The sequence below is a fragment of the Penicillium bovifimosum genome (assembly GCF_028826915.1).
Source record: "Penicillium bovifimosum strain IBT 22155 chromosome Unknown utg000005l_segment0_segment0, whole genome shotgun sequence".
NCBI classification, from domain to species: Eukaryota; Fungi; Ascomycota; class Eurotiomycetes; order Eurotiales; family Aspergillaceae; genus Penicillium; species Penicillium bovifimosum.
Genome location: NW_026622714.1, coordinates 4,881,160 through 4,895,380, shown reverse-complemented (window position 1 = coordinate 4,895,380; position 14,221 = coordinate 4,881,160). Strand labels below are relative to the sequence as shown.

General features: G+C 51.1%; 8 protein-coding genes across 8 annotated transcripts; 5 read left to right on the top strand and 3 right to left on the bottom strand.

Annotated features, from left to right (window-relative positions):
- Positions 1-2,058: 2,058 nt before the first annotated feature.
- phzA (putative serine/threonine protein phosphatase) lies at positions 2,059-3,785 on the top strand (the record flags this gene model as incomplete). Its single annotated transcript, XM_056667824.1, has 4 exons — positions 2,059-2,839; positions 2,877-3,418; positions 3,467-3,619; positions 3,756-3,785. The coding sequence occupies 4 exons, from the start codon at positions 2,059-2,061 to the stop codon at positions 3,783-3,785; spliced, it is 1,506 nt and encodes a 501-aa protein (XP_056521420.1).
- Positions 3,786-4,651: 866 nt separating this feature from the next.
- Positions 4,652-5,008, top strand: N7515_007079 (uncharacterized protein; the record flags this gene model as incomplete). Its single annotated transcript, XM_056667823.1, has 1 exon — positions 4,652-5,008. The coding sequence occupies one exon, from the start codon at positions 4,652-4,654 to the stop codon at positions 5,006-5,008; it is 357 nt and encodes a 118-aa protein (XP_056521419.1).
- A 429-nt stretch (positions 5,009-5,437) lies between these two features.
- N7515_007078 (uncharacterized protein) lies at positions 5,438-6,289 on the bottom strand (the record flags this gene model as incomplete). Its single annotated transcript, XM_056667822.1, has 3 exons — positions 5,438-5,865; positions 5,895-6,054; positions 6,113-6,289. 3 exons carry the CDS (start codon positions 6,287-6,289, stop codon positions 5,438-5,440), a joined length of 765 nt encoding a protein of 254 aa, XP_056521418.1.
- A 757-nt stretch (positions 6,290-7,046) lies between these two features.
- Positions 7,047-7,603, bottom strand: N7515_007077 (uncharacterized protein; the record flags this gene model as incomplete). The annotated part of the gene is made up of 2 exons (XM_056667821.1): positions 7,047-7,441; positions 7,507-7,603. The coding sequence occupies 2 exons, from the start codon at positions 7,601-7,603 to the stop codon at positions 7,047-7,049; spliced, it is 492 nt and encodes a 163-aa protein (XP_056521417.1).
- Positions 7,604-7,703: 100 nt separating this feature from the next.
- Positions 7,704-8,109, top strand: N7515_007076 (uncharacterized protein; the record flags this gene model as incomplete). The annotated part of the gene is given in 2 exon segments (XM_056667820.1): positions 7,704-7,869; positions 7,880-8,109. The coding sequence occupies 2 exon segments, from the start codon at positions 7,704-7,706 to the stop codon at positions 8,107-8,109; spliced, it is 396 nt and encodes a 131-aa protein (XP_056521416.1).
- A 578-nt stretch (positions 8,110-8,687) lies between these two features.
- On the top strand, positions 8,688-10,173 carry N7515_007075 (proline dehydrogenase family protein; the record flags this gene model as incomplete). The annotated part of the gene is made up of 2 exons (XM_056667819.1): positions 8,688-9,301; positions 9,360-10,173. The coding sequence occupies 2 exons, from the start codon at positions 8,688-8,690 to the stop codon at positions 10,171-10,173; spliced, it is 1,428 nt and encodes a 475-aa protein (XP_056521415.1).
- Positions 10,174-10,274: 101 nt separating this feature from the next.
- N7515_007074 (uncharacterized protein) lies at positions 10,275-11,147 on the bottom strand (the record flags this gene model as incomplete). Its single annotated transcript, XM_056667818.1, has 2 exons — positions 10,275-10,971; positions 11,026-11,147. 2 exons carry the CDS (start codon positions 11,145-11,147, stop codon positions 10,275-10,277), a joined length of 819 nt encoding a protein of 272 aa, XP_056521414.1.
- A 318-nt stretch (positions 11,148-11,465) lies between these two features.
- On the top strand, positions 11,466-13,378 carry N7515_007073 (Aldehyde dehydrogenase C-terminal; the record flags this gene model as incomplete). The annotated part of the gene is made up of 4 exons (XM_056667817.1): positions 11,466-11,606; positions 11,662-12,134; positions 12,196-13,145; positions 13,200-13,378. 4 exons carry the CDS (start codon positions 11,466-11,468, stop codon positions 13,376-13,378), a joined length of 1,743 nt encoding a protein of 580 aa, XP_056521413.1.
- Positions 13,379-14,221: the final 843 nt, after the last annotated feature.

The window sequence follows — 14,221 nt, the reverse complement described above, 5'->3', positions numbered from 1 at the left end:
ACTGGGACCACAACAGCTGCATCGCAGCATCGCAGGTGGCTTGGCCCGCAGGTCCAGAGGATGTCAAGGCGTTTCGGACACTACGGGGAATAACACATGTGGCAAGTGCTCTAGGCAACAAGGGGTGGATGGAGGGGTAAAAAGGCGGTGTCTCCGCCATCGAGATGTCTTGGCATGCAGCGTGGTTGTTTTCATGCAGATCCAAGACTCTCCATCGGTTTTGTCCGCTTCTCCTGTGAACCCGTTGTGGAGTGGGGCGTATCTTGGTCGACCTCCGCTGTCCTAAATCGTCTTCCACTGTCAGAGGTGTAGTTAGGCTTACGCTCTGATACGCAGCACGTGTAACTTTGTGATATGTCATTTCGCTTAAGATTCTGGATTCGGCTCAATAAGTCAATTGGTGCTGCACTTTTATCTCTGGACCCTGGCAGGCTGGCACGCATGATAGGAGGCATGCTCCAGGTGGCGAGATCTAAGCTCGGCGTTACTTTCTCATGCGAATCACCGGGTAGGCTCGGAAAAGAGTCTTGGTATCCGACTGGCTATGTGTGGCCTTCTAGGTGGCTGGCCAAAATCCAAATCTCAATGTAGACATCGAGCGGTCATAGTGGGAGCTCAACTTGTAATCGAACGTGACCTGGGATAGAGAAAGGCGATATGGCTTGGTCACCGTGGACATATCTTGGCAGGTAATCAGGATAACGCAATTGACAATGGCATTTAAAAAAATACACCGTACAATGTCCCCACTCCAACTCAGGTAGTGTGACGCTGCCAAGAGGTATCTTCATGGCTAGAAGAACCCACTGTAGTCAATTAGCATTTAGCACATACGGAGCTGAAAGCCTTAGAAGTTGGGAATAACCTAACAGGTCATTAGATCCTGAGCAGACTCACGGTTAAGTGCGAGACAAGTGAGAGAGCAGTGACAGACATCTATGAGAACTTACTGTGTAGAGAAGTGCGAGACGAGTGAGAGACAAGTACGAGAAGGAGCTCCAGCTGAAACATAGTTCCGAGGATCGGATCAAGCTTAAAAAACAACCTTTTTGAAAGAGCTCATGAACTTCACTCATGAGACCTATGAACCCATATCGGCCTATAAATATCAGAGTCCAGACTCAGTCTTCTGTTTCCCGGGTTCCCTCTAAATCAGGCAACTCTCTTTGTATAGCTCGGGCCGGGAGATAGTCCGGCTGACCTAATCTGACATCTCCAGCTGATCGAGACCGGGCCTAAGAAACAGAACCCGCAGAAAGAGAGCAGTTGGTACCAGGGAAGTACCTTCCAACTGTACTAGCGGTGGCGGAGTACTTTCGCCTACCTTCTCTTCAACTTTGACCTAGACCTTGCAAAGTTGTCAACTTCCCCCTCTCTCCATTTTTATCCTCATAAGAATCTATCCATCTGTGCTCTCTTCTCCTGAAAAGTAAGTTGTATCCATGTCTGCCTGCTAGTACTGTGGAATGCCACCGGTGCAAACAACCCCGTACATAATGACGCATTCCTCTACTACCCGCAAACCCACCACTCCCAATTCTTATCCAGTCAAGGACCTTCCTTGCATCTTTTGATTTCCCCTTCTTCCTTTCCAAATCCACATGCCACTTGCATCTGGAGTCAGCCTTACAATTTCACACATTGTTCTGTGTACTGTGTAAGATCCTAACCGCGGAACTGTAGGAAAGCTTGCTCCTGTTACCCGGGAGCTCCCACGCCCTTGTCTCCCACTCATCTCGCATTTTTTCTCCTTCCCCCCCCCCCCCCCCCCAGAACAACCAAGCCATCTCGTCCCTCGATCATCGGAGCTCGCCCACCTACTGTGCTCACGTCTCCGCATTCGCCTCCCACGTATTCCGCAGAGTACCGATTCGACTAGGTTGATTAGATACCTTCTAGATTCCCGGCAAAGCCTTCCAAGCTTCCTCCATCTTGCAAAACCTTGCGCCAAGACATTCCAGCAACACAACAGGGGTCTCTCGGCATAATAATTTCAACGTCCATCGTTCGTGCGATCAGCCCAACACAAGCTTGGCAGTTACCCCGAGCTTTACAGTGATGGGTCAGTCGCATTCCAAGAGCAACGCCTCAGGCGACTCTCTGCAGTCATACCCTTCCTTCTCCAAGTCCGACACAAAGGAATCCCTTCGCTCCTTCCGTGGGTCGATCCGATCGAAAATCCCTGGTGCTCGCAGCTCCGACAGCCCTCGGGGCTCCACCACCGCTCTCTCTCGGACCGAGAGCCAGACCGACAAATCTGATGCCGGATCATTGAAGTCAGTCGGAAGTCGACCCGGTTCCAATGCCGGCTTGCCCCAATCGCCTGCCTCCGAGGGCGCTTCGCGGCCTAGCTCCCCTCAGCCCCCACCATCCCCCTCGCTTTCCACCAGCTTGCAACGAGGCCACAAGGATGTGAATGCAATGAAGCAGAGCGGCGAAGTCGACCTTGTGTCTGACGGCCCTCCCTCCGGTGGTCCCCCGAGCGGGGCTGCCCCGGTCGCTGGTGAATCTATTTTGATGAAACGAGAGAATCAGCTGAACCCTATCCTGGACTTCATTCTGAATGCTCCCCTTGAGACATCTGGGTCACCCGGAATGGGCATGGGCGCATTGAAATCCATTGATTTGGACGATATGATTTCGCGACTTTTGGATGCTGGTTATTCCACCAAGGTCACCAAAACTGTCTGCTTGAAGAATGCAGAGATCACTGCTATTTGCACTGCCGCCCGCGAGCTCTTCCTGTCGCAGCCTGCTCTGCTGGAGCTGTCTGCTCCTGTGAAGATTGTCGGCGACGTTCACGGCCAATACACTGATCTCATTCGACTGTTTGAGATGTGTGGATTCCCTCCCGCCTCGAATTACCTTTTCCCTAGGCGACTACGTCGACCGAGGCAAGCAAAGCTTGGAAACAATCCTTCTACTGATGTGCTATAAACTCAAGTACCCAGAGAATTTCTTTTTGCTGCGGGGAAACCACGAGTGCGCCAACGTTACTCGTGTTTATGGATTCTACGACGAGTGCAAGCGTCGATGCAACATCAAAGTCTGGAAGACCTTCATCGATACCTTCAACTGTCTTCCGATTGCTGCGATTGTGGCTGGCAAAATTTTCTGTGTTCATGGAGGTCTCTCACCTAGTCTTTCGCACATGGATGATATCCGTGGTATCGCTCGTCCTACTGATGTGCCCGACTATGGTCTTTTGAATGACCTCTTGTGGAGCGACCCAGCAGATATGGAGGAAGATTGGGAACCCAATGAGCGTGGTGTCAGCTACTGCTTTGGAAAGAAGGTTATCATGAACTTTTTGCAGCGCCACGACTTTGACCTAGTTTGCCGCGCTCACATGGTGGTGGAGGATGGATATGAGTTCTATCAGGATCGCATTCTGGTGACTGTTTTCTCTGCGCCTAACGTGAGTTCTCTTCGTGTCCTACTCCAGGCTCACACTAACCATATTCAGTATTGCGGCGAGTTTGACAATTGGGGCGCTATTATGTCAGTTTCTGGCGAACTCCTTTGCAGCTTTGAACTTCTCAAGCCCTTGGACTCGACCGCTCTGAAGAATCACATCAAGAAAGGCCGAAATAAGCGCAATAGCATGCTAAACAGCCCTGTAAGGATACCCCCCTGCTTATTTAGCTCTCCCCCAAGTACTTGCCGATACTCCGAGTATCCTTGCCGAGTTCTCCCCAGGCAACTTTCGCAGACTATCCACCCTTCCTCTTGGACCAATCGCTGACAGATTATAGCCCGCGGCGGTATCGGCGCAAAGCTTCTAGGTCCGATGCGTCATGTATTTCGAATCAACACCGTCTTCCGCGATATGTCATCACGGTCATGGTTCCGATTATACTCTCACAGTCGTCACCCGGCAATGAACACGACTTTCACTCTGGCAGCGTAGCCGCCTATCTACCGTTTGGCAACGGCTGATCATTGGAAATACTCTGCCATCACGGCTTTCGCACCAAACCCTGGACCAAATTTCCCGGTATGGATGCCCAAGAGAGGCTTGGCGCAGGATTGAACCGGATTGATTTGACCGGTCCGCGCAATGGAGCCCTTACGGCACCACAGGAAGCGCAGGCATGTAGGTCCCAAATTTGCAAACTCCAAAAGACATGCAGAATGGAAGGACCGCGGAATCTTCATACGCCATTTCACTGCCTAATCGAGTTCCAGCTCACATTGCAGACACTTTTATATGGAGCGTCCAGACCTACGCACATTTCTTTGGCCTCTTAAAACCCGTGGGCGGTTTGACATCGCTTGGGGTAGGAGGCCTTGGGTTTCTGCCAGGGCATTTTCTTGCATGTATCTACAATATCTCTCTACTCTTATATCCCGACCAATTGGTGTTAATTCGGGATTCTGTTATATTCTGAGTGTCGGCGTAGCCAAATTGGACTAGGCTATAGAAAGACTCACAATGTTAAACGTGTAAGATCTCGAGTGTCTCTTGAGTCCAAGGGTTTCTTTCCGGTATCACTTCCCATTGCTTGATATCATCGGCGACCCTCCTGTTGAGTGTTGGCTACAGTTTTTACGTCGGACTCGCCTTTATAGACAACGAGCGAGAAGTCAAGTGCTCCGGTGGCTGAAAGGGCCCCTTGACCGACATCAAATCCCCCACCCATTGACAATCATGACCGATAACGAGAAGCCCCTACGGAATGCTATTAGGTATGTTTTCCCAGGAACTAACACGTTGATATGCTATTGGCATATCATCAAGAATATCCAAGCCCGTTTTCGCCCGCGGATCAACGTGGCTGTTGCCGCTGAACAACCGGCCCGGTCCTGGTCCAGCTCCATTTTGATGGTCTCCCAGCGTCGATTGAGCTCATCTCAGAGCCATAAATATGAGCTCAATCGACGCTGGGAGACCATCAAAATGGAGCTGGACCAAATCTTCTTCGCACACTCCCAGGAAGAACATGATCTGCGTTGGCGGGAGTTCCGAGATGAGTATGAAACTCCTTATGGGGAGGTCCTACGGTAGTATATCTATGATGAATGGATAACCCAGGTCCCTGAGGCCTTCCTCCGGTTTCATACAAAGGCTTATTTTCATTTGGATGAGCTCTCGACATCCCGAGTGGAAGGTAAGCAAGCAATTACTCAAAACTAGCAAAATACTAACTTTTAATAGGCGCCCATTCGGCCTTGAAGCGGTCCCTTCAAGCGCGAAATTCGGATCTCCTTAAGAAGCATCCAAGAAGGCTGAGTGATTCCATTGAAGTTGTAAGCTCTGGTGTTGCGACTTTGATTTTAGCTGTGATGTTCGTGGACTTGGTCTTTCTCCTCTCCTCTCTACGGGCATTTTGGCGGCTCTGAGCTCAACTCAAACAAAAGAATCGGGGCGCACTTGGATTACAAGCATATTTTCCTGGAAGATTCTTTTACAGAGCCATAGCCTATAGGACAATTATTAATTTTGAGAATTGCTGTCTTCAGAAAGGAGCATTGTAGCTGAGGCGAAGGGATCAGAGTCTGGCTGCCGTATCTCAGCATTTACTTTCTTCCAGAGATAATAGACTTGTTGTCTTGTCACATCTTTCGCCTCGGGAACGGCTCGAACATCACGCAATATCTCCGATGAAGTCTTGCTTGACCCGCGTTCATAGATGAGGTCCTGCACCGTTTGTGGTACCTCAATATCCACGTAGGGCATATGCCATTTGTGACGGATCGAAAGGGTGAGGGTTCGACTTTGTAGACAATGGGTCATGCAGAGCCTGCTCTCGCATGGGAATCGCTCCATGCGTTTACCATCCCGTCGCTTCTCTGGCTCCACTGGAGGATCATACTTTTTGACACTCATCATATCTTGGGAACAGCGGTACGAAAATGAAGAGCCTGCGCCATTTGTTGTCATATGCACGAACCGAAATTTTCCTTCGTCCCAAATAAGGTCAATGAGATCCGCATTGCCGTGTTTAGCTCCGATCGAAGGAATGCATTCTTCTGGACGGGTAGAGAACGAAAGTCGAGCGGTAGAGCATCCAAAGCGAATGTGTATGTGCCGTCCAGTATTTCAGAGTGGTTCTATGAGCAAGGCGTAATCAGCTACAAGTTACTCGCGTAGTCAGTTTAGATTACTCACTGGCTTATTCCAATTGCGAATGACCTGAATGAAATTCTCCCAGTCATCGATCTCCAGGGGACGTTTCTTCGAATGCCGCTTGCAAGTTTTGTTGCGCTTCCCTTGCTTGTTGACGAGAAATTCATCAATGGCACGAGTGCGACTGCACTTGGTGCAAAAGATGGGCTGGGAATCCATTCTTGGAAGACGTAGAACCAAAACGCGGGTGAGAGCGAAGTGGTGGGTGAAGGTTTGAGAGTATGAGATGCGGTGAAAGGGGCGCGCGTAACAGGACATCGCGCGTAACAAGCTCCAACACAGAAACCTCATGACTAACAATAACATCACGTGCGGCAGATCTTAAGTGGTGAGTCAGAGTGTGACCCTGGATCGCTCCGCAGACTGCGCCGCGGCGGGCCGGCGGCCATAAAGTCTCGTGATCTTGTACCGCACCAATTGAATTGATTCAATACAAGGTTTTGCGACTACGATCTCCCTTTGTCGGTAGGACGGGTAAAACGAGGCTGAATGGCTGATCTTTCCTGTCAAGCTGTCATCGACTCATCGAAGGAAGAGGAACTACCATTCACCCTCGAGCGTTTACAATTCTCATTCGTCTAGCCTTTGCGATGACGAAAACAAGTCACAGGGTCAATCCCTTCACCATGTGGGTGTCGATCTCCGTATCTCACCATCTGCACATGGGCAACTGTACGTGGCTTTCTCTCGGACAACATCTGCCCATAACCTGAGGGTCCTTTGGTCGAAATATCGGGGAATCCACTATAGGACTCATTTCTCCATTTGACCCTGTGACTTGTTGATCGTCATTGCAAAGAATATATGACTGGGAAATTGTAACCGCTCGAGGGTGAATAACAGCTGGCTTTCCTTCGATGACAGCTTGGCAGCTTGACAGATAATATGAGCCTCGTTTTACCCACACAGGACCCAGTTATGAAGATACTTGGAGGAATCTCTGCCGGATGCTGGTAACGATCATACGGGTCCCATTACAAAGACCGTTGAGGGGGTCTAGGTTACGCAAAAACATGACGGGCGCACCAAGCCTTAGGCGGATATCACCAAGGGGAAGACCATTCACCGAGAGTGATCGGAGATACTGTGGAGTCAACTCGTCACTGATGTCAACCACCCCGTCTGCACTCTCTCTGTTGGCATCACTGAAGGCCGTCAAGATGTACTTATCGCCGTCACCCAGCGTGAGTAAGGTTTGAATGTTGAGTTCATCAACATCAACATTTCTCGCGGTGAGTGACGGCGGCCAGTACACATTAACGGCCAGACTGATGCGTAGAGGAGACATGCCGCTACCGTAGCCCCACGGTCCTGCAGGCCATCAGAGGGGACAGGCAAGGTCTGCTGAAAGTCTCCTCCGAACATTGTAGGAATACCGCCAAATGCGGTATCCTTCGCGTCAGGAAGGTCATGGCGAACATCGCGCAGCATAAGCATACGATCAACGGCATTGAAGACATGTTTATGCGCCATTGGCGTTTCATCCCATATAACCAAACACGCGCGGCACATCAACTCAGCACAATCATGTCTTCAATGCCGTTGACCGTATGCTCCGCGACGTTCTGGACTCATGGCAGACGAACGAGACACGGAAGCACTTATGGGCTGCACGGCCGCCAGGAAGTCACAGAGAGGCCACTTCGGTAGATGCTACACAGAGGACAATGGCACCATTGGCGTGATGGTGCGCGAAAAGCGCGCGGTACAGGAAAGTCTTGCCTATAATAGATGGACGAGTAAGTGTAGCATATAAGAGGTACAAGAATGCCTCCCTGTCCCTGCAAGAAGTATCGCGCATCGGTCGGATCCGTCTCTATCTGCGCGACCTCGTCGAACACGTCAGCCTGGCCCTAACCCATTCATCTGCCCACGGAGTTCCTCGAATTCTGCCTGAGAGCGAGACCTATGTGGTGGTGGACCCAGCATACAGCCGTCAGGTGATTCGTATACCTGCAGGTGAATACTTCCAACCCTAGACACAGTGATAACCTCAAGGATCGAGTCTGAGGGCATTACCCTATCAATAATCTAAATCCCATTAGCTTAAAGTCGTGCATGGAACCAAAAAGGAATCTGATCAGCATTCAATAGGTTGCACCTCCCCTTTCCAAGACGATATCAACAGCCAGCTATGCAACCAGATATGATCTCCAACAGCGCAAACCCCAATTTCCCCTCTCATTTACCCATAAGAACCAAATAGATACTGTCGGTGGGTAGAACCGTTGATAGCATGGACCAACCTTGAAAGCAACCCCGCCGCCGGACACTCTTCCGAGCAGGCATTACGCGAAACGAACCACTTGAGTTACCAATAGAGCCATCGCTTCCAACAGGCTCCGGCATCTCCTTGCCGTTTATGGGAGGCGTTACATTGCAGTGTGCATAGGTACTTTCCCCGCATGGCGGGTTCTGTTACTCACCAAAGGCATCGGGCACCTGTCCGAGAGGCTACCGACCTCCATACGAGGTATCCGATGTATGTTGATAAAGAAGGCCGCTCTGCGGCCAATTCGACTTGGGATATGTTACAGTCAGACCAACAGTCAAAGAAATGGGCCCCTCACTTCCCAGGAAGCCTCTAACCGCTCTCGCACGATGGACTCTACCTACACATGATGTCAGCGTCTCAAGAACGCTGCGCCTTTGTTCCACCCTACAAGTGCCTGCGCAATTGAAGGCAGCTCCAAGTCCTCCAGTACCACCTCTCTCTGCGTTACCGGCTCGCGCCTTGCTCAGATCTTTGCTGGTCTCCACGATCTCGTCGAAGAGATTCCTTCTCATCCCGGCGCTGTCGATGATGTCCTTTCTCTCCAAGCCCAACAGAATCTGGCTGTTTGATGTTGATCGAAATCCGATCTTGCACGGAATCTTGAAGACTACGTTCTATAATCAGTTCTGTGCTGGGGAGAATGGGGCAGAATGCAAAGCCACAATCCAACAGATGAAAGACATGGGTTTCCGCGGTATGATTCTGACATACGCTGCTGAGACGGTGTTCGACCATAACACACAAGCCTCACACGGACAAGGCACTGCCTTGAAAAATGAGCATGGTGATGTCTCAATGGATGGATCTGTCGTCCGGTGTCCCAGCATCGAAGCCTGGCAGGCGGGGACAATCGAGACGATCTATATGACGGAAGCAGAAGATTACATTGCAGTCAAGTAAGCCACCCTATGGCCATATCCTGTCTTCATGAACTATAACCTAACACTCAACAAGACTAACCGGCGCCGGCCCGTCCGTCACTGAGGCCTTTGCCACAGGAGAATTACCTCCGCCGCAAATGATGGAAGCACTGGATGAAGTCTGCACCAAAGCCAAAGACCGCAAAGTCCGCATCCTGGTCGACGCCGAGTCCCAGCATTTCCAAAAGGGCATTTCCCGCGTTGCTCTGGAACTCATGCGCAAATATAATCGTGACGGGTATTCAACCGTCTACAATACCTACCAGGCCTACCTCAAAAGCACCCCAGCGACGCTGGCAACCCACCTCGCTGCGGCAAGCGAGGATAACTTCACACTCGGTCTCAAGCTCGTGAGAGGTGCATACATGGCTACGGATGAACGGTCCTTGATCCACGACTCGAAGCAGGATACCGACGACGCATATAACACGATCGCACAGGGCGCATTGAGGAGGAATATCGGAGACTTTGGAGATAAGGGTAGCCGGGCATTTCCCTCTGTGAACCTCTTCTTGGCTAGCCACAATAGGGAGAGTATGGTGACTGCCCATGAACTGCATAAGCACCGTGTTGTGTCTGGTTTGCCTACCGTGCCTGTGCGCTTTGCCCAGCTCCATGGCATGTCTGATGAGCTGAGCTTTTCGCTGCTTCAGATGAATGATGGTGATGGGACTCCGGAGGTGTATAAGTGCTCGACTTGGGGAGGATTGGGGGAGTGTCTGGCCTACCTTCTTCGTCGGGCTATTGAGAATCGGGATGCTGTTCTGCGGACGGACACTGAGTATCGGGCGTTGAAGGCGGAGGTTTTTAGAAGAACGAAGTCGGCGTTTTCGCTTTCATCTTCTTAGAGAATATCATGTCTAGCTTAGATAAACGATAATTCTGAACTTCCTCTAGCCAACGACTTATACATACACCTAGCTGCCATCTTCAATTGAATTTGATTATATCACGCAAGCTTCGTATGCAAAGCAGCCCTCAACTCCATATTCGCCAAGCACCCAATCCCAAAGGCAGGAACGATACGAACACAACGCAACAAAGTCGACGAAGGGAGATATTGCTGTGAATACCTAACTCTTTCCAAGAACGGAACAGTATACTGCCTTGTATACATATCCAAAGCAAACAAATGTAGCGGAGTAGCCACCAACTGAGTCAACACCGGCACCGTCAACTGGGCAATCACCGGTGAATAAGCCAAGTCATCGGGGATGGCATCCGACAACCACGGCGCCAAGGTAAAGGAGCCAAAGATAGTGACGCCATCTCGCAGGAGAAAGACAGCAGCTGCCATTCGTGCCAGTGACTTAACTTGGAGGGGCACCGTTGATCTTGATGTCTTGGCATCGGGACCGGGGCCGATGCCGTACTCCTTGGCGAATCGCATGTCCTTCCACAACGCCAGCGGCACATTTGCCAGCATCGTCGTGGCGAATGTGATCGTCCCGGCCGCTGTTATTTTGAGCTTGCGAGTGATCGTGTCGGTCACGTTGGCGACGGAATAGGTTGCCGCGTAAAGGGCCCAGACTATGCCGAATGGTCGTTGGAAGATGAATAGACCTGGTTGTCGGAGAGCTCCGAGGGCGTGCCGACGAAGGCCACGGAGAATGGGCTGGTTGAAGGCGGATTGCTCGACGAGTGATCTGGATGGACATTTAGCGCGGGATTAGCCTAAATTGGGAGTGTCAGGACCTAACCTGTCGATGATCGCTACGGCGGGTGTTACTATAGATGCCGAGACCGCGGCTGCTGTCACGTCGCCTGCCAGATGTCCCATTTGAGAGATGCACCAGCGAGACTGGTCTAGATGGGCCTGCATTGTGATGCTTCGGCTTCGAGACATCGGTCTCTCGAATGCTGTGCTTATCTACCTTGGAGATATAGGGCGAAACTTCCCAATTGGGCTTTGGTAGAGCACCGGGCGACCTCCCGACGTTGCAGTTCTTGAGCATTGGCCGTGTATCTGGTGCACCATGGCTATCATAGCTATACACCGACTGCGAAGATCGTGTGGGGTAAACGGACAGGTCTCCGATGCTTGTACGAGGGGTCATTGGCCTTTAAATGAAGCTAACGAGGTCTTCATTCCAGACTATTTCATAATTACGTTCGTTCACTCCAATATCGGCTATACAACATGTCTAACACACTGATGAGACTTCGCTCGGCACGGCCAACAGGCCCTCGCCGGAGCTTCGCTGCCATTCAATTATCCATACAGGCCCGTTCCAAGACTACCATGCCATTTCGCCTTCCCGATGCAAGAAATGAGCCCAATGTGAGCATTCAACCGCAAAGCAAACACAGCCACCCCCGAGCTAACACCACCATAGCCTCTCTATAAGAAAGGCTCCGCAGAGCGCACCAAGCTCGAAGCAGCATTAGCCAAGCTCCGTTCACAGCTCCCAGTGCGAAGTGAGCTCTTCTACGGCGGCCAATTCCAGGCAAGCTCAGAGTCCTGGAATCAGCCTTTGCCCGCCGAACATGCCATTACTTTCACAAACTACCCACTTGCCACCAATGAGCAGACCAGATCAGCCATTGATCTGGCTTTAAAAGCAAAACAGAGCTGGCAGGATACTCCATTCGTTGATCGAGCCTCGATCTTCCTTAAGGCTGCCGAGCTACTCTGTACGAAGTATCGATATGAAATTATTGCGGCAACGATGTTGGGACAAGGGAAGAACATTTGGCAGGGAGAGATTGACGCTGCGGCCGAATTGGCTGATTTCTTCCGTCTGAACTGTAACTGGGCTGCTGAGATCTTGGAGAAGCAGCCAACTCGCGGCAGTGATGGCATGTGGAGGTGAGTTTCCACATGAACTATCTACCATGAAAATAGACCAGACAAACTAACTCCATCCCAGCCGCATCGACTACCGTCCTCTGGAAGGCTTCGTCTACGCCGTCTCCCCATTCAACTTCACAGCCATCGGCGGCAACCTCATCTGCGGTCCCGCACTAATGGGCAACGTCGTAATCTGGAAGCCATCAGCATCAAACGTCTACGCCAGCTCCCTGCTCTACAAGATCCTCCTAGAAGCCGGTCTGCCCCCCAACGTCATCCAGTTCGTAACCGGTGACCCAGAAGCAATCACCGAAACCGTGCTGTCGCACCGCGACTTCGCCGGCTTGAATTTCATCGGTTCATCCGACGTCTTCCGCACCCTCTACGGCAAGATCGGACAGGGCGTAGCCGCAAGGAAGTACCGCGAGTTCCCGCGTTTCGTCGCCGAGACTAGCGGGAAGAACTTCCATCTCGTGCATGCTTCTGCCGATATCTCCAGTGCAGTCAACCATACCATTCGCGGTGCTTTCGAGTACCAGGGACAGAAATGCTCTGCTACGTCTCGGGCGTACTTGCCTGAGTCTCGGGCTGAGGAATTCCTGGTTAAGTTGCAGGCTGGGATTAAGGAGATTACAATTGGGAGTCCGGATAAGGATCTGGAGGCTTTTATGGGCCCGGTTATTCACCGTGGCTCGTTTGAGAAGATTAAGTCGATCATCGATGCGAGTAATAAGGATCCCTCGCTGAAGCTCGTGGCTGGTGGGACTTATGATGACTCTGTTGGTTATTATGTGCATCCGACTGTGTATCAGGCCGATTCACCGGACCATCGTCTCTTCAATGAAGAGATCTTTGGGCCTGTGCTGGCTGTGTATGTTTACAAAGATGCCGATTGGGCTTCTATCCTGAAGTCTGTCGATCAGAATGGAGGCGGCTTTGCATTAACTGGTGCGGTTTTCGCCAAGGATCGTGCTGCTATCCGCCAGGCTGAAGATGCGCTCCGGTACTCTGCGGGCAACTTCTATATCAGTAAGTCTCGGATGATCTCGATTGTGGCTACTTCCAACTGACTATCTGTTCCAGACTGCAAAACAACTGCCGCACTCATTGGCCAGCAGTCCTTCGGTGGTGCGCGTGCTAGCGGGACCAACGATAAGGCTGGTAGCTCTGACCCGCTTCGTCGTTTCGTTAGTCCACGGTTGATTAAAGAGGAATTCTTTGACCAGGAGGGGTTCACATATCCCAGCAACCACAGTGATTGAGGGGGTGTGTAATTACGCTTGGATATAGTGTACTAGCGAAGCATAAACGTTGAAACAGGCCAATGTTAGAACCCTCGCACTTTTGTGTTAAACTGAACTGGATGACCATCCCATTAGCCCAAAGGGTGTGATATACCCGAGGGAGCGTCGACAACAACGGTACACATCTGCGCAGCCCCCCAAATCACGTTCGTTCCCCGTCAACTGAAGTCCGAAATGCACCGGAGTGAGTCGCTTTCGCTGGTTATCTCCACATCCATGAGTGTTCTGTCCGGCTTGTGACTGGGAAGTGGGAACTCTGGGTTTGAATTTGAGCTGACTGGGATTGCGGTTGAAAGTCATACATCATGAACCCGCTCAACTGCACGGTGCACCCAGTGCTCGTGTTTCAAGCAACGGCATAGCACTCTTGTGCATATAGGGTGTCAAGGCAGGATGGAAGAAGATGACATTCCTATCTGAGGAGCTATGTGTCACGATCAAAAACAGAATAAACTTGTTGTATCGATTTACTAGAATCCAGGCCAATCGTCAATGTCCTTTTCGGCTTGCTTTCTGCATTTCTTATCAGTGGGGAAGGCTGCTGCGCTTTTTGTATTCGGCCAAAAAGCCCGCATACATACAAACTGCTCTTGCGTCATTTCAGACGCCGATTTGAGACGATCCTTGGAGCGATCGCTGCCTTTCAAGCCGTTAAGGGTTGTCTTCCCCCAACATAGGGCTTCCGAATAGCTCGCCCGCCCTGTCAGGCTGTCACGGACGGACAGCCAGGAGAGCCTGCGACAAGTAGGTGGATACCAACGGCCTCTGGAAACAATTCTTGATGGCTGGCAATTGCCACAG